The sequence below is a fragment of the Manis javanica genome, chromosome 8, assembly GCF_040802235.1.
Source record: "Manis javanica isolate MJ-LG chromosome 8, MJ_LKY, whole genome shotgun sequence".
NCBI lineage: Eukaryota > Metazoa > Chordata > Mammalia > Pholidota > Manidae > Manis > Manis javanica.
Genome location: NC_133163.1, coordinates 36043715 through 36067862, shown reverse-complemented (window position 1 = coordinate 36067862; position 24148 = coordinate 36043715). Strand labels below are relative to the sequence as shown.

General features: G+C 38.3%; 1 protein-coding gene and 1 long non-coding RNA gene across 5 annotated transcripts in view; one reads left to right on the top strand and one right to left on the bottom strand.

The window, feature by feature from the left end:
* PPP1R36 (protein phosphatase 1 regulatory subunit 36) overlaps positions 1-13881 on the top strand; it is a 41638-nt gene extending 27757 nt beyond the window's left edge. For 3 of the 4 annotated variants that reach the window (XM_073242269.1, XM_037006381.2, XM_073242268.1), the window contains 5 exons: positions 1209-1343; positions 10887-10929; positions 11247-11425; positions 11516-11707; positions 12255-12507. In XM_073242269.1, the coding sequence (XP_073098370.1) occupies positions 1209-1343; positions 10887-10929; positions 11247-11425; positions 11516-11707; positions 12255-12438 (733 nt within the window). In that variant the 3' untranslated portion in view covers positions 12439-12507. Of the gene's footprint in view, positions 1-1208; positions 1344-10886; positions 10930-11246; positions 11426-11515; positions 11708-12254; positions 12508-13744 lie in introns of those variants that run through there. The other variant, XM_073242267.1, reaches the window with a different exon arrangement.
* Positions 11188-23824, bottom strand: LOC140850739 (uncharacterized). Its single transcript, XR_012133799.1, has 3 exons — positions 23665-23824; positions 17400-17425; positions 11188-11358 (listed from the first exon to the last, which is right to left on the bottom strand). It is a non-coding gene; the product is annotated as an uncharacterized lncRNA (long non-coding RNA).
* Positions 23825-24148: the final 324 nt, after the last annotated feature.

The window sequence follows — 24148 nt, the reverse complement described above, 5'->3', positions numbered from 1 at the left end:
TTTTAGATATTTTAGAGCTTGAGAACCATTGACCTCAAGGTTTCAAGGCATGTCTTGATTGTTGAAGTTTGTTTTATTTTGTTTTCAATGGCAAAAGAAGAGTATTAGCTACTGGCAGCTCTGGCAAAGTAGGGGTGAAGGGTAAGGGTCAGGATTGCCGAAGGAAACAGGGAGGCAGGCATGGTGATGGCCACTGGCAAGTGTGTGAGGGTATGTGTTTGGGTTATATAAAATTTAGGTATTTAAGGTTGGAACCCTCTTTATCAATTCCAGAAACTCATTTTATTTCGGTGACTCACAAGCCTTCTCACCACACGGGATAAAGTTCTGTGTTTGAAGCATCTATATTATACATAAGCCCACCCCTTTCCCCCACAACATATCTTCATGTGGTCAGTCTAGTGATTAACACCAGAAGGGGCAGTAATTTGCCCCTATTGTTTAGAGTACATTTCATTTGGTTTCAATCTTCCTGAAAATTAAAAGAGAAAAGCTAATGCCACTTTATTTTTCACTAGCAATCACTGAATGTATTGTCAGCAATATGTTGTACTATATTATACTACAGAAACTTCTAAAATTGGGCTTCAGACATGCAGTAACCTAATAACATTTTGCCTTTTAAAAGTTTATTGCAGTTCAATTGGAGCTGGAGGTGTGTTTTCACAGGGAAGCAAGGCTATTATAATCGATGCTAAAGTCCCTAGAATAGTGGTACACACATACCTCTTCAGCAAACAGAACTGAGAATAGGCAAATGCTGAGTAGTTTAAATATTGAGCCGCTAAACTTAGTAGTAACACAGGAACCCAGGAGTAGCTGAGGCAGGAAAGAATCTCCATGTCTGTTTTAGCAAAACAGCAGGAAAGTGGGCTGCTAGTTGCCTCAGAAACCAGTATAGGTAATTTGTTAGTTGAGCTGTTCTACATAAATCAGGTCTGCCTATATATAAAATTAAGGATACATGGCATAAAGTATAAAGAATCTATAAAAATGTGAAAAGTCGCTGTAAGCTTGAAATGCTGATTACAGTGATAAATATCAAAGGACTTTGAGGACCTCCATTTGCCGGGATGAACTAAATGAAAGGGTAAGTGAGATGTGTTGACTCACTTGTATTTCTTTCAAAATAGTTTATACTTCTGACTTTTTGCTAATTGATATAGGCATTTGCCCAAATTAATCCAGAGTATCGTTTTTCTTTTCAGAGGCTTTGCAGAGAAAAAAGAGATAGAATTGATTCTAAGTAAGTTAGAAGCAGCACAGAAATACCTGGCAGAGAAGTACTGTGTCCTTGTCCTGGGCTTGGCAATGCCTGACAAGCATCATATGTGCTGTGGGAAGTAAGTACATGCTGAGGATGTTTTTAGACTTTCATGTGTTTGTATGTCCACATCCTGAAGACCCTTAAATTTGACTTTTGATGCTCTTGAGAAAGTTCCCTTTTTTGTTGTATGAAATAACCTGGCTCAGCTGAGACTCGTCTGAAAACATGTGATGCCTTGGGAGAGCCGAGTGAGTATGGGAAGAATCCAGAACCTGAGCTGGTATTTTAATAACTTTCCACTGCTTGTGTTTAGATGACCTTTCCCTCAGGGTATATCAGAGTGCGGGACCTTGCTCTCAGCCAGGAAGGCTTCCTGCTGCCACGTGAGGGCTGGTTGGCCACGCTGGGCCGGGCGGAAGGCCAAGAGATGGGCCCGTTAAGGGGTCCTGGGTGTTTCCTCTGCTCTGCTTGTTTTACAGCAACAACAGTTGTGGGTGCAAGCAAGGCAGGTGGGGCTCTAAGGGAGCCCTGTTCGTGCGAAGAGAACTTAACCTTAGGATGACAATTTATACACCACTGTAATTAAAACTTAAAACCGTCTTATCACAGGAAAGTTTGGAATCACAGGAGGGAAAGCCCCAGTCCTCAACCCCAAATCTCCTTCCCTAAGTAGATTCACAACAGGCTTAAGATCCACACCATGGTCATGGCCAGAACTTTTAACTTTAAAGGAAAAGAAGAACCCAATACATGATTTTTCTCTTTCCACATTTCCCACACTTTCACAATACAGATATTTGTATATATATTTTTTGTGTTCTACATTTTCTATGTACCTTTTTCTGTTACTCTGCTTACATAGTTTCACCTACCACTTGGAATAGCAACTATAGTTATTCTGTTGTATAATATCTTAATTATTCCTTTCTATATATTTGTGTGCTTTCAGTTTTTCTGTGTTCACACCAGCTCCTGACTTAAGGCTTATTATCCAGAATGTATTTACTTAGAATGCATGAACAGTTTTTGCCAAATTGTTTTCCAAAAAGATTAAAACATACTGTATCACTGTCAGCAATAAGCATATTTTTACTAGCTTAATATTTTATTAGCTTCATATTTTAAAGGGCTTAAAATTATGTAAAAAACTTAAAAGATATTTCACTTGACTTTGACTACCTTTCATGGCTGTGGAGTCTGTATTCTTTTTCTGTGTAAAATAATTTATTGCCTGTTCCTCATCTAGTTTTAACCATTTATCAAATGGAAACTGGGAATTTGTATAATTTATGTTGCATATAGCAAGGTTGGTCGTTTGTTTTTATGGTTTGTTGCTTTCCTTTTGATATTTATGTTTTTACACATTGTACAAATGTTTTAAATTGTTATTTATTTGTATATTTCCACCTTGCTTCTGATGCTATTTGATAGTCATACAAGTTCTTGCATTCCTATTTCATCCTGTTCATTCCTGGGTTAAAGTTCTTACTTTTCTTTTTCTTTTTTGTTTAAATGGAGTATCATTTAAATACAATCTTCTGTTGGTTTCAAATATACAACACAGTGGTTCAGTATTTACCCATATTATCAAATCCTCACCCCCTCCAGTACGGTCACTGTCCATCAACGTAGTGAGATGTTACAGAATCATTAATTCTCTGTGCTGTACTACTGCCCCTATAACCAACCTATACTGTGATTGCATATTATTGTGCCCCTTAGTCACCTTCCCCCTTCCCCCAACCCTCCCAACACCTCCCCTTTGGTAACCACTAGTCCCTTCTCGGGGTCTGTGAGTCTACTGCTATTTTGTTCCTTCTGTTTTGCTTTGTTTTTATGCTCCACAAATGAGTGAAATCATTTTGGTACTTGTCTTTCTCTGCCTGGGTTATTTCACTGAGCATAATACTCTCTAGGTCCATCTATATTGTTGCAAATGGGAAGATTTCTTCTTATCTTGCTTTCATAACTTTTAAAAATAGGGTTTAAAAAATTGTTAAAGTCTTTGATCCATTTGAAATTTGTTACAGCCTATCAATCAGATGCCCTATTAATCTAAGATAATTTTTCTTTAATTATGTCCACCTTTCCAAAATTTATTAGTGATTTTTATTGTAAACCATTTCTTGTTTCTTAGATGTTGAGTTTTTCTAATATTTTAACCCATTTTGGAAAATTCCTATTGAATTCTATTAATCGGTTTTTCTGTTTTAAACACAGAACTATACAGGTTATATTTTGCTTTGCTTTATTCAACAAGCATTATTGAGTGTCTGTGTAGTCATGTGCTAGGGTACAGAGAAAATAGTCTGTGCCCTCAAGGAGTGTACAGACTAGTGGAGAAGGCATCAAGTGAGAAAACCAGCCATGGGGACAGTTACAGTAAAGGTGTAGACAGAGACTGGACACCCAGAGCAGGAGAGGTGAGGACCTCAGGGAGTGAGCCAGGCTGGGAAGGAGGTAACCTGACAGCTGAAAACAAGAGGTCCCACCTGTTACCTTCAGAAATCTTGTGTGTGGCAGTCTTGCCTGTTTGAGATAAATTTCACTATTAATCAAGTTCTAAAAGATACCTACTAAGAATCTTTTGTTGTATATTGTGTTAAAAGCTATACTTTAGCTTGGGAAATAATGTCATCTTTACTATTTTGAATCCTCTCAAAGAGTTGTAAGATGTATTCTCCACCTATTCATATCATTCCTTATTTTATCCATTAAAGTTTTACATCATAATCCTTAAAGAAATTTATGTGGTCCTACATTAGATTAGCACTTACACATTTAATTTTTTATAGCAATGTGAAATTTTGGGTTATTTATTTGCCTTTAATTATGCAAAAAATTCAAACAATAGTTTTATATATAGTTAGTTTATAGTTAGTATATAGAGTTGAAAATGGAAGTCTCCTACTTCCTCCAGTCTTATTCCCTTCCTTAGAAGTAAGTATTGTTACTTCTGGTTTTGTATGTCCACCTATCTTTCTCTCGATATACATATACACCTACCTTCTTATTGTTGTGAATATATGTAGGATAATGCCATAGGTGTCATTCTGAAATGTGCTTTTTTCACTTACAAATCTTGGGTATCTTTGAATATCAATACACATATTCTTTTTAAGAATGAAATACTTCTTAAACTATGGATATTAAGGGCTTATTATACTTAACTGATTATCCATTCCCCTGTTGATGCATGTTTGGTAGTATATTTTTTATGATAAAATACAAAACAATGCATTTGGTTTTATTGATTTATGTTATAACCTATGACATATGTTAAATACATTTCTTACCTATTCACAATTTTATTTCTTTGGATTTTCTAGATATTATAAGCATATAATATGTAAATGTAGTTTTCAGATTTAATTTTTTCCTAGAGTCCCATATTTTTAATTTTTATTTTGCCATAATAGTAGCATTTCTAATTCCATTGAAGAAGTGACTAAAGTGAGCCTTATCTTTTTTCTGTTTTAAAAAAGAATAAACTAACACTTATTTACTTACTGTGTTGACCCTTATTTAAAACAATTAATTATTCATCATGTTAATGTTTCCCTATATGTTCAAATATAGTTTTGTTCTTTCTGTTTATAAAATTGATGCACAGTCATGTAAAAATTTTAAACAATACCTAAAAGGAAAAGGTAAATCTGTTGAAGTACCATAACCAAAATAGCTGTTGTCCACATTTTAGTATCCTTTCAGACATCTCTGTTTGCACACACACACATAATTTTACATAAGTGGAGTTTTATTCTTCATAACATTCCATCTGTAAAATATACATAATAATGCACCTATTTCATAGATTGATTGTGAAAACTAAGTGATACAATCCACATAAAATCCTGGCACATAGTATGTAGTCAGTAAATGTTAGCTGTTATTATTTCATTTTTATTATTATTGTTATTGATCTTTTATAGTAGTATAGCTGTACAACATCTTTAATGGCTTCCTGGTATCCAAATGCACTTGACTTACTGATGACAGTTGAAATGTTTCCTTTTTAAATATTATGAATAACACTGCAATGGACTTTCTTACACCTGTTTTTTTTTTGTACTTGTCTAAGTTGTCCTAAAGATAAATTCCTTACAGTATGTAATTCCTGGGTGAAAGAGTATGCATGTTTAAATATGACACATTATATTTAAACTTGAAAAGTCTTCCTCAAGAACAGATGTTACCCTGAAAGAGGAAATAAATGGCAAGACAGATAATATATTAAGAATGAAGGAGTAATTTTTTAAAAGCCTCACATTATCAAACAAATTATTGAATATTTTGAGATTTAAAAATATTTACTGTTTTCCCACTCTCTTTTGGGGCTCTGTGATTTGTCCCTGTTTTTGTTATAATTTGAGTATCTAAAACCCTTAATGAAATTCTATATTTATACTTTGCTGTTCTTACCTGGTTTTTCCAATTTATTTTGCTTTTATTTTTTATCATTACTCTTAACCCTTACTAAAATGTTTATCTTCATTTTAATGTCTTTCATGTAAGCTTGGATTTCCTTGTAGTAAACTTTACAACTATTGCATGTGGTTAAGAAAAAAATTTTTTTTCAGTTTTTCCGAGTCTTGAAACCTTTCCTTCTACCTACAAAAAGAAAAGTCAGGTCGTTCAGAGACTCTGTTGGGTTAATAACTTCATTCTTCAGTTGGAGTAGATTTTCTCCAAGCTTCTCCACAGTCTAAGGCTCAGGCATATGTTCTCTAATTTCTTCTTGGCTATTTATAAGGACCTTCATTGGTCTATAAGATTTAAAAACAAAAATGCATACGAAGTTTCTGTCAAACGGGACTTGATGTTTATTTGGTATATTTTCAGTTCAGGTTCATTTTCTTTGGTTTTTGGCTATATTTCGGCATTGTTGGCCATTTCTTTTCTCTCGCACCCCTCCTGTCCACAGTGGTAGATATATTTGGCCTGCTTCCTGCCATCTCTGTGATCCACTTTGTGTGAGTTACATTGATGGGGATGTCTTAATGCATCTCTGGCAGCATCCATCCTTTATTATACCACATCAGTTCTGCTCATTAGAGTTTTCCCTGCTGTGATCAGTTCTTCAATGGAATTGATGAGAGCTGTCTTCCAGACCCTCATGGCTTCAGACAACTGCCTTCTCATTCCATCCTCTAGAGGAGAGAAAGCCCTAGTCTCTCTTCCTCCTCTTAAAAGGACACTGATCCTATCACGAGGGGTTCACCCTCATGACCTCATCCAAACCTAATTCCTTCAACAGCCCTATCTCCAAATACCATCACACTGGGGGTTAGGGCTTCAACAAAGGAATTTTGTGGGGTGGGTAACAAACATTCAGTCTATAACAAGGTTAAAAAAACCACCTACTCTAAAAAAACCATTGCCCATACTTAATGTTTAATCTCTAAAAGCACGTAAGCATTGCAAACTAATCTGGGGATAAAAAAACTGAACTATAAATAATCCTGTCATAATTAGAGAGTTGATTATGTCTTTGGGTTTCCTGGATATAGAACTTCCACTTGCGTTATTATACTTTTAACAGTACATTTTTATTACAATGTAATTTTTATACAAATTTTTTAAAGAGCTCATTATGTTTAAAAGTAAGTGATTGCTTCAGTTTAGTTCTAGATAATTTCCAAGAGATGTTGGTCCTTTTGCCATTGTATGCACCATCATCTGTTTTTATCCTGCCTGTTGGATAGTAGTTTGGAGAAGAATCAGTTTAGAGGTCACCATCCACCACTCACACAACAAATTCCATACAGGTCAAAGAACTGAACAAAGGATATATATATATATATTTTTTTTTGGTATCATTAATATGTACAATTACATGAGCAACATGGTAGTTACTAGACTCCCCCCATCATCAAGTCCCCACCACCTACCCCATTACAGTCACTGTCAATCAGTGTAGTAAGATGCTATAGAGTCACTACTTGTCTTCTCTGTGCTATACTGCCCTCCCCTTGCCCTGCTCCTGCATTATGTGTGCTAATCGTAATGCCCCTTTTCCCCCTTATCCCTCCCTTCTCACCCACCCTCCCGAGTCCCTTTCCCTTTGGTAACTATTAGTCCATTCTTGGGTTCTGTGAGTCTGCTGCTGTTTTGTTCTTTCAGTTTTTTTTCTTTTGAACAAAGAATATTGAGGAAAACAGATTACAGCATGGTTTTGCCAGTAAAAGTTTGTTAATTGACCATGGATGTTGATTATGTCCTTGAAGGAAGTTTATATTGCTCTTTTGGTTGTTTTTATCTAGAAGAAGATGAGGACAGTGTTTTGGCCAGTTTTGAGTGTTAACTGATCGGGGCATACCATTATTTCACTTCCTCCAACTGTGAATAAGCCGGTATTCTCGTGAGAACATTTTCATGTGTATTTTCTGATTTTTCGTTCCAACATATACACACTTAATATTGGACAAGAACACCTTATGCTATCATTTATCTCTGGAGTTAAATTAAAGATTTCAGTAGAACCAGCAATTTGGGGGCTGTTAATGTGGTACTTTCATGTTTCTTGAGAAGTAGGAAGACATGCTTTTCTATTCAAAATACATCTGTGAAATCCTGATACCAGAAAAGCTCTGGCAAAATTCTGATGCTCAGGTTCTGTAAAAGCTCTCCATTTTTCCGGGAAGAAATGAGAAAACCTCCTCATGGCACATACCACAGAGTTAGATCTATTCTTTGGTTGTGGCCAATTCTAGCTCTCTCCTGACCTCTCACCCTAGGATTCATACCCTCTCCTTTGCTTTCAGTGCAGCTGTCACCTGTGGGGCAACAGAGGAGACTCGTGGTGGAGGACAGAGATAAGGGAATATCTTTGAAGTTCAGGGTATACAAATCATCCTTAAGCTCCATTGCCCCATCCCCACCCCTACCCCAAATCAAATGCTTGAAAGCTTCTTTCCCTCCCCAAAACACATTTCTTTGAAATGTCTCGCCCCTTGTACAGAGCAGGCCTTGACCTTCATTTAAACCTGATTTTACCTGAAGCAGCAGTGTACAAGTGGGAACACAACTTTGTTTCTCTCCAGCCCAGAACTCCATGGCCTGGCCCTAGGCTTTGCACCCCTTCAAGAATGACTAAAAGTGATGTTCTTTCCTCATTTTGGTTTAGAGCTAAGAGTCTAATGTAGCAAGAAGGAATAGGGAAGCATCATAACAGGCCACTGAAAATCTCTGAATTTACCACCAGGCTGGCTTTCCCCTCTCTTTTGGATTTTGCCCTTACAGGTGAAATATACTGCATCTTTGCTGACTAGCAATGGTAACCTCTAGCCACTTGCCACATGTGGCTATTGAGCACTTGGAATGTGGCTGGTCCATATTGAAATGCACTATAAGTGTAAAGTATACACTACACAAAAAAATTAAAAAATGAATAAAATCTCAATAATTTAAAAATATTGATTATGTATTAAAATAATATTTGGGGAATTTGGGCACAGTAAATATGTTACTACAATTAATTTAATCTGTTTACTTGTGACTGTGCCTACTACAAAGTTTTAAATTACATTTGTGGCTTTCATTATATTTCTATTAGATTATGCTGTTACAAACCCTGTTTCAATTTGCAAAGGATTTGGGGGATGTATATTTATTATACATACACAGTAAATTTCTAAATTTATAATCAATATATAATTATTAGATACTCATTATAAAAAATAATAAAGTTAAAAAAAAGTCAAATTCACCAGCAAGAGATACATTTGTTTAAATCTAAACTATGGGATTCCCAAATGTTCTCATTCTCCACTTCCATTCCCTAGGCTCATTTCAGTTTCCCATGCAGAGCTAAATGAGAATGGTAAGAAGAAACTCACTACATCCTGTGCTTAATTTCCACACTGGGGGCTACATCAGTTTGCTTTGGGCTTTAAGAGAGAAGGAAGTCCCGGTTTTATGGCAACTTGAAGGAAAGGGAAAGAGGCTCATGGTAACTTCTTTTCTAATGTTTAAAAAAAGAAGAATGAAAGAACAGGAGAGAAAGTGTTTCCTGGGCTATCAGTCTGTCATTTCAAAACCTGGCTAAAACGGTGCTGGTCTGGGGTAGGCCAATGTAAGTGCTGCTCCAAACCTTCTCCCCGCACACAAGCTGCCTCGGTATTCCAAATGCAGAGTTTGGACAGTTTCCACTTTAGCTTGGCAGGTCTGCATGGTCTCTGGTTTCAGCTGGCAGAAGCTGGGAAGAGTGGAAATACCATGTAAACAGTCCTGTCAGGTGGAGATTTCAGGTGGCACAGGACACTGAGGCTTGTCCTGGAAAGTTTCTGCTGGACTCTGTGGTTTAGTATTTTTATCTGCAAAATGTTCTAAAGAGAAAGTTTGTTTCCTAGCATTCTGGTTATGAGGACAAATGTGGAAATCTGACAGGCTTGAGTTTTAGTACAGACTCTGACCCTAATTAAATGTCTGTTGACTTCAGTCTCAACTTCAGTTGCCTCAACTGTAAAGTGGGAGTAGTAACGCAGGCTGCATCAGACGGATCTTATGAGAACTAAGTATGATAATAAGTATAAAGGGCTTAGCATGCTACTTGACTCATAGTCCATGCTTAGTAAATGTTCACTATAATTACTATTGCCTTAATTCTTTGTTGAAGACTTGCACACAAGGTAACCAGTGTGTAAATGAAGAGTCTTCAGAAGGGGAGGGATCTGCCCCAGTAAAAGCTGAACCACCTCTTCAGCCTTCCCCCAAATGGAGGGCTAGTTTGGCCCATAGTTATCATGAAGTCCCTGTGAGGAAACTGGAGGTCCTGAGAGGTTGGAGTCATCTTCCCCAGACATGAGAGTTCAAGATGGTCCTTGAGAACCTGATACCAGGACCAATCCTGGGAGTCAGTTCCTCTGAGGAAGACCCAAGCAAAAGCAGGAGCAAACCCAGGATCAACCTCGGACTGCCCTGGGTCTAGCCTTGGCCGCTAGACTGATCAGATGGCTGCAGTCAACTTTCCAGTGCTGCCAGGCACTGCCTGCTTTCCAGAAACTGGGAGTCAGAATCGGAATATTCCATGTTGGGGAGGGGAGGCCAACCTCCCTAAGTGTGCCATGCCAGTACAGTATCCTTAACACCGACCTTGTGTTGTAAAGACTCCTGGGCAAATCCCTGCCTCTCAGAGACAAGGCTCAGTCTACATGCCTCAGAAGGAAAAGCGCACTACTGGCAGTTGATCGCATGGCCCAGGACTTATCCGTTTTATTTCTATTTCTTTTGGCACCCATAGCCATAACCATTGTTTAAGACTTTTATTCTTTTTCTTCATTTTAGATGTACCTCTATTTCTTTATTTCCATACCTACTGACACCTCCTGTTACTGCTTCACTACCTTTCCATGCTCCTCACCTCCCCATTCACACATCATCAAAAACATTTAGAAGAATACATTTCCTTACTGACCAAACACTCCAGGGGTTTGACCTGGATAACCTAAGAAGTTGAAGAAAAAGATGTTGGGACTCATTTTCAATGCCTTTTGGTGAGATTTATGTGGCTAAATAGTGTTGGGGCTACAGGTCATGATCCTGAAGGTAAGAGCTTACCTAGATCACCGAGGGATTGAACTTCCTTCTCAACCTATAGTTGTGATTTGTTATATTGCAGGGAGAAAATATCAGATACACAAAAAGACTGGAAATTCTTTGAGGTGAGTCACTTACGTTTTGGGGCTTTTCTGTCTGATATGAAACAACTACAGCAATAACCAATAGCCATTTGACAGGCACTTATTTTAGTGGATATCTTTTCTAAAAAGGAGGCTAACAAGCTGTACGCCATCTCAAATTTTCAATCTCATTTTTCTCCTGCAAAGGTGAGTATGTGTATAATTTTCCACAGCTTTTCAAGGATGTGGAGAAATTGGGCCATCCGGGTTTGCATCAACTTAGCAGTGTATATATAGGTGGGCGGGAGTTTTCCATGTCAGAGCTGTGGGTTGTCAATCTTGTTTGTTTTCTGTCCTAGTCCTTTTATACGTTCTGCACATATGTAGCTTGGATTGTCTTCCGACGTCAGCACTTCACAGAGATTGAAGATGAAATTGGGAGGCTCTTTCGTACCAGTATGTTCAACATTCCTCGAAGGAAGCGTGAGAATGAAGAATCAGGAGGGGAAAAGAAATGCATGACTTTTGTACAATTCAGGTATGACCTGTTAACTTTCCTAAACAAAGGACATTTCTAGAAAACTGGATCATGTGACCTAAATGTCACTTTTCCCTCTCCCCCAAACAGGAGAATGATGGCAAAGCGCCCAGCAATTAAAAAAGCCGTTAATATGCGCTCTCCAGTCATGTCTGCTCTGCTGCCATCTCTCCAAGAAAAAGCTCAGAATATCTTGGAGAAAAAGTATCATCAAGTGGGCATCGAACTCCCAGCCCAGATGCAAAAGCAGATGGGAAGTCTGGACTCTGTGCCCATGCCAGTGTAAGTGGCCTGGGGAGACAGAAAGGGGATCCAGAGTGCTGCTTCCTAGGTCAGACCTGGGAGGGGTAGGGGCTCAGGCAGCCCCCCACCAGAAAGCTGAAGGAAGATGAATGAGTGCACTGGCACCCTCCTAGTCCTGCTCCTCCTCCTAGCCCCTGTTTCTTTTCCAGAGCAGCTCTTGGCACATCCATCTAGACTAGAAGAAAGTTGGTAGAAAGTAATGCTAGGTTTCAAATAGTTCGAATTTGGAGTAGTAAGTAGCAGACTTTATAAGGCTGAGGTTTTCCATTTAAGAATTCTCTCTGAGGAATGTGGGAAGGGTAGTACAAAATCTTGCTGTGGGCTGAGTTTTTGGACCCATATTTAAGACCATAGTGCTGGTTCCTGGAAATAGGGAAAGCTTCAAAAACAAAAAAAAGAGCATGTGTGTTTACCATTCTTAGCTTTATACACACACACACAAACATGCAAGGATAAGTATAACCACAGCCATACACCTCAGTCTTGGGCCTCACTGCTTCAGCTACATCAATAATTCTTTTCACAGAGTTGGCATCTTGGGGGAACCTCGATGTCTGTTCAATCCCCATACCCTTCTCCCTCTTGAACCAGAAGAAACCACAAAAGCATCTGGGAGAAAGTCTTCCCTGGTAGAAAGAAATAACATGAGGAATCAGGATACGCTGGACTCAGTCATAAGAACACTGTCCTCTCAAACAACATTCCCTTAGTAATCTGGTACATCAGATTTCTGTAATTTAAGTCCCTGTATCTGAAATAAACTACTTTGATTTCATCAATTTATGTAGGGCAAATATTTGTTACTATTAAACTTTTTAAATTGTTCAAATTATTTTGTTGAAAGTTCAACAATAAACTATGAAAGAATTCCATAAATCTCTTGAAAAACTCATTTTCCTATATTTAATAGTTTGCTTTGTTATTTATTTACTTCCTTGGCTTCTATGTAACTATCTAGACTAATGTATTGGAACATTTAGCCAGTGTTCTAGTAGGCAAGTGAAGAAATACACTCTATTTATTCATTTCTAAGTGCCTTTTTTACTTTATGAGACAGTGTCTTTCGTACACTTGAAAACAAAATTTCATAAAAAGGCAAATTAAAATATTTTTACCATTAAATGTCTCTCTATGGCTATATTATTCCTGGCATTGAGATATAAAGTATATCTGATTCATTAAAAACTTTTCAGCATATATGTTTCATTCATTCTTGCATTTATTCATTTAACAAGAAATATGTACTTAGTCTCTGCTCCATCCAAAGCCTTGTGCTGGATTATATAGGGAAAAAAGATCAAGGCAGAGGCCATATCCTCAAGGTCTGGGTAGTAGAGAAGATGAGTAAAATACATACCAACTTACAGTGCAATACTGAATATGTTAGAGGCTGTAAAAGAGTTAAACACCAAGTGCCCTGAGGAGACAGAGCAGAAAAGCAACCAGTTCGAGGGACTAGGAACATTCTGATTTGAACTGGTGTTCAGTCGACTGGGTGGCACTAACCGGAGACTTCCGGTCAGAGAAAGAACATGTGCAAAGGCACAGAGATGAAAAGGTGTGCCCTGTGACGGAGTAAGTGCAAGAGCACGGTGCCTGCAAAGGGAGCAGGGGAAGAGCAGACTGGAAAGGTCAGCTGGGCTGGTAGTGTCCCGCTGAGAAGTGAATTGGATATTATTTGGTGGGCAGGAAAGGTGAGGAATCACTAAGGAAACCAGTTCGCTCTGTGGAATACAGAGCTGCCGATCATCTCATATTACTGTTTTAAAATCCTGTAGGAATTTAGCTAACAACAAATGGACTAAATTTACCTTCCTGTGGCAACAGGTTTATTTGCAAACTTCAATCCTCCTTTTAGCATTTAGCTAAAAATTCATTCATTTCACAGAAGAAACTGGATGTTTTTCCCAGATGTAATATTAAAAGCAGATGAGCACTACCTCCAGACTGTGGGAAATGGGGGGCAGCTTCCATTAAACATGTATTGTCTTAACTCTCTCGTCCTTTATTATCTAGGTCAGTTCCTGTTACTCCTGTTAAAACTGCAAAGTTTTAATCTAAATCCTGGACTATGAACTCATCCTTGTTGGACTTTTTATTCATGTAGATTTGGGTTATAATGCACTCTGTCATAACAAATTTTTATCTAGAACATATTGACATGGTTTTATTTAGGCTTTTTGTTTTTGTTCAGTATTTTTAAAACTAAAGCCTGGAAGTTGTGAGAATTTTGAAATTATCTTTACCAGGGTACTGAGCTTTTCTCTTCCTCCTTGTTGACCTGTGGGCTTTTGGTGTACTTTGTTTATTAATTCCTTAACTTAATTATTTATTCATTTTCTAAATTCTGCATGTATGGTATCCCCACTCTATACTGGGCACTATGTTTGTTGCTGGGAATTCAATGTGGAAAAAATGTAGCAAGCTCTGACTTGGAACTGACAAATATTGAGGGAAGACAGACAGGAAACAAATACTCAGATAATGAACTAATTCCAATGGTGCATGTGGCCAAAGAGAAGAGAATGCTACAAGAGTGTATAACCAGACTTGCTGGTGTGGGGTGGATTTCCAGGGGAACTCATTCCTGAGGAAGTGACCTTTAAGTCTGACACTTGAAGACACATCGGAATTAGAGCAAGGGAAAGTAAGGAGGGAAATATTCTTGACTCTATTAGTTATCTACTGCTGCATAACAAATTACCCCATGGTGGGATAATGGCTAACGTGGCTTAAACAGTACCATTTATTATCTGTGTCTGTGGGTTATGTATCTAGCTGTAGCTTAGCTGAATCCTCTGACTCATGGTCTCTCAAAAGTTTCAATCAAAGTGTCAACCAAGGCTGAAGTCATCTAAAGGCTCAATTGGAGGTTGATTTGCTTCCAGTATGACACAAGTAGTTGCTGGCAGAATCAAGTTCCTCACAGCCTGTTGGACTGAGGCCTCAGCTCCTCATAAGCTATTGGTCCAAGACCTACCTCCACTCCTTGCCATGTGATCCTTTCCATAAGAAGCTGAAGACATGTTAGTTTGCTTCATCAGAGTGAAGAGAGGAAGACAGACCAGGCAAGCACGAGAGAAGTTACGGTCACTTACAACCTAATATTGAAACTGTTCTATTCATTAGAAGCAAGTCACTAAGTCTAGCCCTCTTTCATGGGGAGGAAATGCACAAGATCATGAATACCAGGAGGTGAGGATCACTGGGGGCCATCTTAAAAGCTAGTCTGCCACACTAGCAGAGGAAACATGAAAGTCTTGAGGCTGGAATCTCCTTAAGCTGCTGAAATAAGGCTTTTGTGGACATAGATATGTGGCTGGAGAATAGGTAAGTGCCCTATCATGGAAGGTTCTATAAGTGTATTCTGGATACACTTATGATCAGTGTGACTTGTTGCAATGTGACTGTGCGGTTTGTGCCGTGCACAAAGGCACCAGCCAAGTTTGGGGGGAGAGCTGAAATCCAAATACATATCTTAACCTGGTTCTAGATCTTTCCAGAGGGAGTCCATTTTTTTGTAATGCACAAAGCAGCAGCCTTGAATGGGTACCCTTTGGTGGTGTTTAGGCAAGTGCATTGTGAAAGCTTACCAACAGGGTTTTTTTTTTTAATTCAAAATATTCAGTAATTAAGAATGAAAAGACAAGTCAAGTTACAGGCTGGGAGAAAATATTTGCAAAGCACATATCTGAAAGAGGACTTGTATGCAAAATGTACAAAGAATTCTTAAAACTCAACAAAAAGAAGAAAAACAATCCAGTGAAAAAATGGGCAAAAGATATAAACAGATACCTTACCAAAGAAAATGTACACATGAAAGTGAGCATATGAAGAGATGCTTAATGTCATTTGTCATTAGGGAATACAAATTTAAAAAGCAGTAAGATACCATAACATACTTATTAGAATGGCTAAAATTCAAAAAGCTGACAATTCTAAATGTTGATGAGGTTACAGAGCAACAGGATCTCTTATTCATTGTGGTGGGAATCAGAATGATGCAGCCACCTGAGAAGACAGTTTAGTAGTTTTTACTTTGTATTTGTTACTTTAAGTTTCTTAAAATTCATGTGAAAATTTAATAGCCCCAAATAGCCAAAACAGCCTTGGAAAAAAAAGGACAAAGTTGGAGGACTAGCACATTCTGATTTCAAAACTTACTAAAAAGCTACAGAAGTCAATACTGTTTGGTACTAGTATAAGAACAGACATTTCAAGTAATGAAATAAAATCAAGAGTCCAGAAATAAATGTGTATGTATGGTCAATTGATTTTCAACAAGGGTGCCAGGATAATTCAATGGTATTTTCAGCAAATGGCACTGGGACAACTGGATATACCTATGCAAAAAAATAAAGTTGGATCCCTACCATACGACATATACAAAATTTAACTCAAAATGGATCATACACTTACATGTAGGAGTTACAACTATAAAACCCTTAGAAGAAAACAAATGAGTAAATCTTCATGATCTTGGATTAGGCAATGGTTCTTCAATATGAAAGACACCAAAAACACAAGCAACCAAAGAAAAAACTGATAAATTGGACTTCATCAAAATTAGTAACTTTTGTGCTTTAAAGGACATTATGAAGAAAATGAGGGTGATGAGTGTACAACTCTGAATATACTAAAAACTATTAAATTATATACTTTTATGGTGAGTTGTATTATGTGAATTATATCTCAATAAGGCTTTTATAAAGAAAAAAGTGAAAACAATCCACTGAATGGAAAATATTTCCAAGTCATATATGTGATGAGAGTGTAGTGTTCAGAAAATATAATTAACTCTTAACTTCACAATAAAAGACAAATAATCCTTTTAAAAAGGGAAAAAGATTGAAATAGACATTATTGCAAAGAAGATAAACAAATAGTCAATAAGCACATGAAAAATGTTCAACATCATTAGCCATTAGGGAAATACAAATCAAAACCACAATGAAATTCTACTTCATGCTCACTAGGATGACTACAAGCAAAAAAACAGACAAGAACAAGTATTGATGAGGATGTGGAGAAATAACCTTCACAACATTGGTGGTGAGAATGCAAAATAATTCAGCCCCTTTGGAAAACTATTTGTTGGTTCCTCAAAAACTTAAGCATACAGTTACCTATGACCTTGCAATTCCACTCCTAGATATATTTGTAAAAAACCTGTTTATACAAAAACTTCTACACATACATTATTCATAATAGATAAGAAATGGAACAACCCAAATGTCCAACAACAGATGTATGGATAAACAAATGTGGTATATCCACACAATGGAATATTATGCAGCCTTAAAGAGGAATGATATACTAATTCATGCTATGATGTGAATGAAACTTGAAAACATAATGTTAAATGAAAGAAGTCAGGTGCAAAAGGCCACATGTTCTATGATTCCAATTATATGACATTTCCAGGATAGGGAAATCCATAAAGATAAGGTAGCCTAATGGTTGCCAGAGGCTGAAGTGAGAGAGCAATGAAGAATGACTGCTAACACATATAGAGTGTCTTTTTGGGGTGATAAAAATGTGTAATTAGTGCTAATGATTACACAACTCTCACTGAATTGTATACTTTAAGTGAATTTTATGGTAAATGAATTAAATCTTGATTTAAAAAAAAGATCAGGAAAGTCTGAGAAACTGCCATATGACTACTCACTGTAATGTAGTATCCAAGATAGGATCCTGAAATAGAAAAAGAACATTAGGAAGAGATTAAGAAATCCTAATAAAGTATGGACTGTATAATCAAAACAATTTCATACTGGCACAAGAATAGACCTATAGGTCAATGGAACAGATATAAACCCACACATATATGGTCAACTAATATAAGGTAAACGAGCCATGGATATACAATAGGGAAATGACAGCCTCTTCAACAGCTGGTGTTGGCAAAACTGGACAGCTACATATAAGAGAATGAAACTGGGTTATTGTCTAAATCCAAACACAAAAGTAAACTTGAAATGGTTCAAACACCTGAATATAAGTCATGAACCCATAAAATTCTTAGAAGAGAACATACGCAGAAATCTCTTGAATATAAACATGAGCATCTTGAGCAAGGGAAACACAAAATGAACAAGTAGGACTACATCAGACTAAAAAGCTTGTGTACACAGAGAAGACAAGTAGTGACTCTACAGCATCTTACTATGCTGATGGACAGTGACTATAATGGGGTTTGTGGGGGGGTACTTGGTGAAGAGGGGAGCCTAGTAAACATAATGTTCCTCATGTAATTGTAGATTAATGATACCAAAAAAAAAAGCTTGTATACAGCAAAGGACACCATCAGCAGAACAAAAAGGCATCCTACAGTATGGGAGAATATGTTTGTCAAAGATTTATCCTATAAAGGGTTAACATAAAATAAATAAATAAATATATATATATATATATATAACTCATATGTCTTAACACCCAAAAAACAAATAACCTAATTAAAAAATGCTCAGAGGATCTGAACAGAAATTTCTCCAAAGATTAAATTCAGATGGCTAACAGGCACATGAAAAGATGCTCCACATTGCTAATTATCAGGGAAATGCAAGTTAAAACCACAATGAGATATCACCTCATACCAGTTAGGATGGTCACTTTCCAAAAAACAAGAAACAACAAATGCTGGTGAGGATGTGGAATCCTCCTACACTGTTGATGTGAATGTAATTGGTTCAACTGTTGTGGAAAGCAATATGGAGTTTCCTCAAAAAGCTAAAAACAGAAATACCACTTGACTCAGGAATTCCACTCCTAGGAATTTGCCCAAAGAAAACAAAATTTCTGATTTGAAAAGACATATGCGCCCCATGTTTATTGCAGCATTATTTACGATGACCAAGACATGGAAGCAACCTGAGAGTCTATCAATAGATGAATGGATAAAGAAGATGTGGTACATACACACAATGGAATATTATTGAGTCATAAAAAGAAAAGAATCCTACTATTTGCAACAACATGGATGGATCTAGAGGGTATTATGCTGAGTGAAATAAGTCGGGCAGAGAAAGACAAACACCAAATGATTTCACTCATTTGTGGAGTTTAAAAACAAAACGCAACAGAAGGATCAAAAAGAGCAGTAGACTCATAAACACTGAGAAGGGACTAGTGGTTACCAAAGGGGTGGGTTGGGGAGGGTGGTGGGGAAGGAGAAGGGGATTAAGGGGCACTATACTTTGCAATCACAACATAGGTAGGTCACTGGGACAGTAGTGCAGCGCAGAGAATATAATGACTCTATAACATCTTACTATGTTGATAGTGACCACAGTGGAGGGGATGAGGTCTTGATAATATGGGTGAATAGTGTTTCACATACACTATTTGGTATATGTGAAACCATCATAAGATTGTATATCAATGATACTTTAATAAAAAAATATGGACTGGTTCCATATCAATATTGGTTAATTGTGGTAAATGTACCATATTAGTATCAGATATTAATAATAGGGGAAATGGTGTGGGATATACAAGAATTTTCTATACTACCTTTGCAATTTTCTTTAAAACTGTTCTAAAACAAAAAAAATTGATTAAAAAAGTCTTTTCAGTAAATAATTATGTAGCACCTGATATGTGTATACAGAGATGGACAACATGTAGTCCTTCATTCAAGTAGCTGCTTGGAAGAAGGGAGGGGATAAGACAAGTACATACTCAAGAAGGAGGCTGGAAGTCAGACATCAAGCAGAGCAAGGCAACAGGGCTTAAATGAGAGAGCCCAGCGGGTTGGGGATTGAGAGATGGATATAGACATGGCTCTTCTATGTAAGATGGCTCTTATATACAATATGACGGGGTCTGGAGAGGCAGACACGGTGTGGGGGGCACTGGGGAATGCTTCTGGGGGCTCTCCCAGGGTTCAGATCTGAAAACCTGGGGGGGCACTGAGGCCTTGTTCTGCTGAGTTGGGACTGTGGGGTTGGTTAGGGAGCAGTGGAGACTTTTCCTTCAGGCAGGAAAGATGGGGCCTATTGCTCCCAAACTCTTGCTGGTGGCTGCAGGACTCTTCTCTTTGGCCATTAAGCCTGCCTGCCCCAGGGCCCTACTACATGTGCATCCTCCCCCTCTTCTGGATTCCTCCTTCCCAACTATGTCAGTGTTTCCTTCTTGCATTTGTTTTGAGCTTCATTTGCTTCACAGATAAAAATAATCCAATTTGGGATCTGGCAGATGGCATTCTGATCTCTCAGCTAATTTTTATACCAAGAAAGAAAAATAAATATGACATCTCCAGCCCCATTTCCATGCAGCAACCCTCCCTTGGAACAAGTTTCAGTTGGCAGAAAGCAAGCGGTTTCAGGGGACCAAGAGCGCAGGGTGAGCTGTCCCCTGGCTGTGTTTGCAGAATGTGTCACGAGCCGTCTGTGTCTGTGGTGGGGTCATCACATTGTTCTCTGTGGCTGAGTGTGGGCGCTTGCTGGGGGCCTTCTCTCTGTGGGTGATGCCTCGGGCAGTCCAGGCGAGCCACATGGTGCCTACGTCCGCTCCTTTTGCCCCTTGGCCTCCTTCCTCCTCCTCATACAGAATGATTTTTTTCTCATTTCCTTTACCTCACCAATCTCTCACCCAGAGGCTGGGGTAAAGCAAAAGGAGAACTCCCAAGGCTGAGGGTCTCAGTGCTCGCTCGGAGCAGTCAGGCCACACTGAAACCTGGCACAAGAGTGGCCACCAAACCTAGGCCCTTTGTGGGGGACACCTCTCCCGCCCCTGCCGACCAGTGTCAGAACATTGCAGCTATTTAGAATCAAAGTTTTAAGTCTTTTTGTGGTTGCCCCTTATCAACCTGTACTTCTCTTAGAAATAATTTTTAAATGACATCATCCCCCTAATTTACACAAGTAATCATTGTTTAGGGTAAAAAAACAAAACAAAACTTCAGAAAATATGAAGAAGCACAAAAACCTTAGAAAAGCACAAATTTTAAAAATGCTCATAATCTCATCACACAGGATAAGTTATCATTGTTAATGTTTTGTGAATATCCTTTCAGCCATTGTGTATACATACTTACAAACAAAAATGGGCCTCTTGCCACGCATCCTTGTGTGCAACCACGTTCTTTCACATCCTGAACATTCTCCTACTTCAGCCAATGCTCTCTAAAACATTATTTTAATTGCCCTGTAATAATATTTTATGGCATGACTATGTCACAAAGTCCTTGCCCAAGCCCCTTTTACACACACTGTGTCATCACTGTTCATTTTCTTAGAACAAAGCCTTGCTGATGATATTGCTGATGACGAGTGTCAAAGTACACACTCGTTTTCAAGACCTTATTGTTGCCAAATTTCATCCCAGAGCCTAGCCCGAAAGCATACTCCCTCTGCCTGTGTCCGAGAATGCTCTCTTCCTCACCTGGGCATTAACCTTCCTTTGAATCTTTCCCAAAACTATAGTAGTGAAAAAGGAATCATATGTTTGTTCTAATCTATACTCCCAGTTAACAGTAAGGATGAACGCCTCTTCATACTGGTCATTTGTGCTTCGCCTTTTCTGGCTTATCACAGATATAGTGCATGAAATGTTTTGAGTTTCTTGGAGTAAATGTGTTACCCAACTCAAGGAACTAAATTATAGAATTACAAATAATAAATATAACAGCACCTCATTGTAAGTACTGGATAAAGGAGGCAAATTGTCTCTAGATATTTGTTCTTAATTGACAAATTTCATCTGTCCATCTTTTAGCTCAAAATCCCCAGTTAAACTTGTCAGAACACTTTTTAGGTACTTATTACAGGAGTTCCACCTGCCTCAGCAGCTCCTAACCCACCAACTCCGTTCTAGCCTGTTTAGTGATGGGAGAAAAACAATCCGAATTCTAAGTACTGGATTTTTAACCTATTCATAGTCTTTGCTTATTTTTCTATTAATGGACTCTATATTTATTATTCCTTTATTGACTTGTCATTATTTGAAGAAATTGCAGAGGTTCCTGCGAAGAAAACCGATTACAGAAAAACTGAATATAGAAAAGAGTCTTTGTGTGTAAAACATACATAAACTTTTATGTATAGAAAGTCTGGAAGGAAATAACTAAATTATTAACAATTCTCTCTGAGAAGTATGGCTATGATTTTTCTTTAAACATTTTTGCTTCCATGTATTTTCTTTTTTTACAATAAATATATTTTTTAAAAGTGTCCCTGAGTTCATGCGTAGTGGTAACATCTAGCACCCACCCCATCTAGCAATGCACAGGGACCTCAGTGCCTGTGAGCAAGAGATGACTAGGTAATTAGCCACAAAAGGAGAAATACGAATGGCCAATATGAAGGGCTATTCATTGTCACTAGTTATTGGGAGTATAAATTAGAGCATGCATTCCCACATTCACCTATAGAACTGGCACAGATTCCAAGAAATGACAAAGTCCAGTGTTGGCAAGTGGATGGGAGGTAGGCATTCTCACACACACGGTGAAGTGCACTCTGGAATGAGCCTTCTTGAAGGCAATATGGCAGTAACATATTACCTTTTGAACATATGTGTCTGTTGGTTTAGGTTGGTTCAAATGTCTGGCTCTTGCATATCGATCTGGGCCTGTGTCACCATTATTGATTTAAGACTTATTAAGGGGTGAAACTATGTCATTCCATTCAGGTCCGTGACCAGACAGACACTTCAGAAGGGCTTTGGAAGAGGATTATGATAATGATAAGGTAACTAATTAATCATCTTGAATTTACAAGCAGTCATTCATTGAAAGCCTACTCAGTGCTCAGTGGCTTGCTAGTCCACGAGGGACTCAGAAAGCTTAAGGAGGGATTCCTGTCCTCAGAACTGAACTATGGAGTTGGGACAAAATTCAGCACAGAATGGGAGAGCACGCAGGTGAGGCTCAGGGATGAAGTGGGAACTAAGGGCTCAGCAGTCAGCTGGCTCATAATCACCCACGCAGAAATAGTGAGGGCCCAGGATGGGAGGTGCTCACATCTCATGTCCGCTGGCCACCCCACCCTCCCCACCCACACCGGTGCTCTGATGAACAGTCTCACCATGGAGCAGAGCCAGTGTGCCTGAGTTCGCCTCTTTTCCCTGGTAGGCAGTGAATTCTTTCAGAGCATATCTCTGAGCACCCAAATAATTGATGAGAGAGAATTTCTCTGTATAGAAATATCCCAAGTAATAAATGGAGGAAGATTTGTAGAGTTAGAATCTCACCACCTTGCAAAACCTTTGAATAATGGGTCTAGGCAATGATTATCAGTGGCAGCTAACATCTCGACAGAGTAATCAGGAGTCCCCTGATGGGAATATAAAACACCACTGATGAAGTGTTCCTGCCAGAAAGTAAAACCCCAGTCAGATTGAATCTCTAACTCATTCAACTTATAGGAAATTGAAGGGAGGAGGAACATGTTAAATGATACTATAGGGATTCAATCAGAAAAAAATCAAACCTCTACAGGAAAAATTACCTTATTCTTGAACACATAGCAAGGGGGAAGAAAGGAGAGAAGAAAAGGCTTATCAATCAAATGCAATATGTGGACTTTGTTTGGATCCTGATTTGAACAGATTATTCATATATATATGAATTATATATGATATACAATAAGGGAAATTTACTACTAAGAGGATATTTGGTAGTAAGGAATTGTTGGTTAGACGTTACTATATTTGTTAAGCATAATAATGTTACTGTGGTTTTGTAAGCCTTCCACCACCACCACCACCACCCATTATAGAGGCATAAAACTTAAATATTTACAGAAGGAAAAAAAAATGCAAACAATGGAAAGGAAGCTGAGAACAAATGAGTACTTATCAATTCTCCATAAACCCCTGGACATGATTGCAGGTGGACTGGTGAGTATTTTGCTCTTCCCCAATCCTTTCACTTTGCAACAAGCACAGACCAAAGCATGCATGAGAATGGTAGACAAACAAACAGGACATACCCTCAAGAAAAAGGAAATAATGCAATGCAGTAGATCCAGTGTGTGCTCAGACAACTGGAATCAACTTCAGACTCTGCCAGGCCTCAGGTGGGTCTGGCCATGGGTTTATGGCACACTTCCTACTTCAGCGGAGTGCGGTCTTTTGGGTGACTTCTCTGAGTCCTCTACTCTGGATAAATGTGCTAATTCCACCCAAACACTACTGCTTAACTTGGGAGTAATTACCTCCTCCCCCACATGCATACTTCTCCCTTCACACACCACATATCATGCGATGATAATAACACACTGATGCAGACTTACAGGCACAAGTGGAACATTTGCTCAAGGACTCAAGAGTCTTGTGCCACTGCACACAATGAAGTGAGGTGGAGCCCTGAATGTCATCACAGGACTCACATTGTAACACGGACCCATTAAATAACAATTGAGGGAATTTTTAGAACTAGACATCTGTTCCCATTAGTTCTCTCAGGTTCCCAGC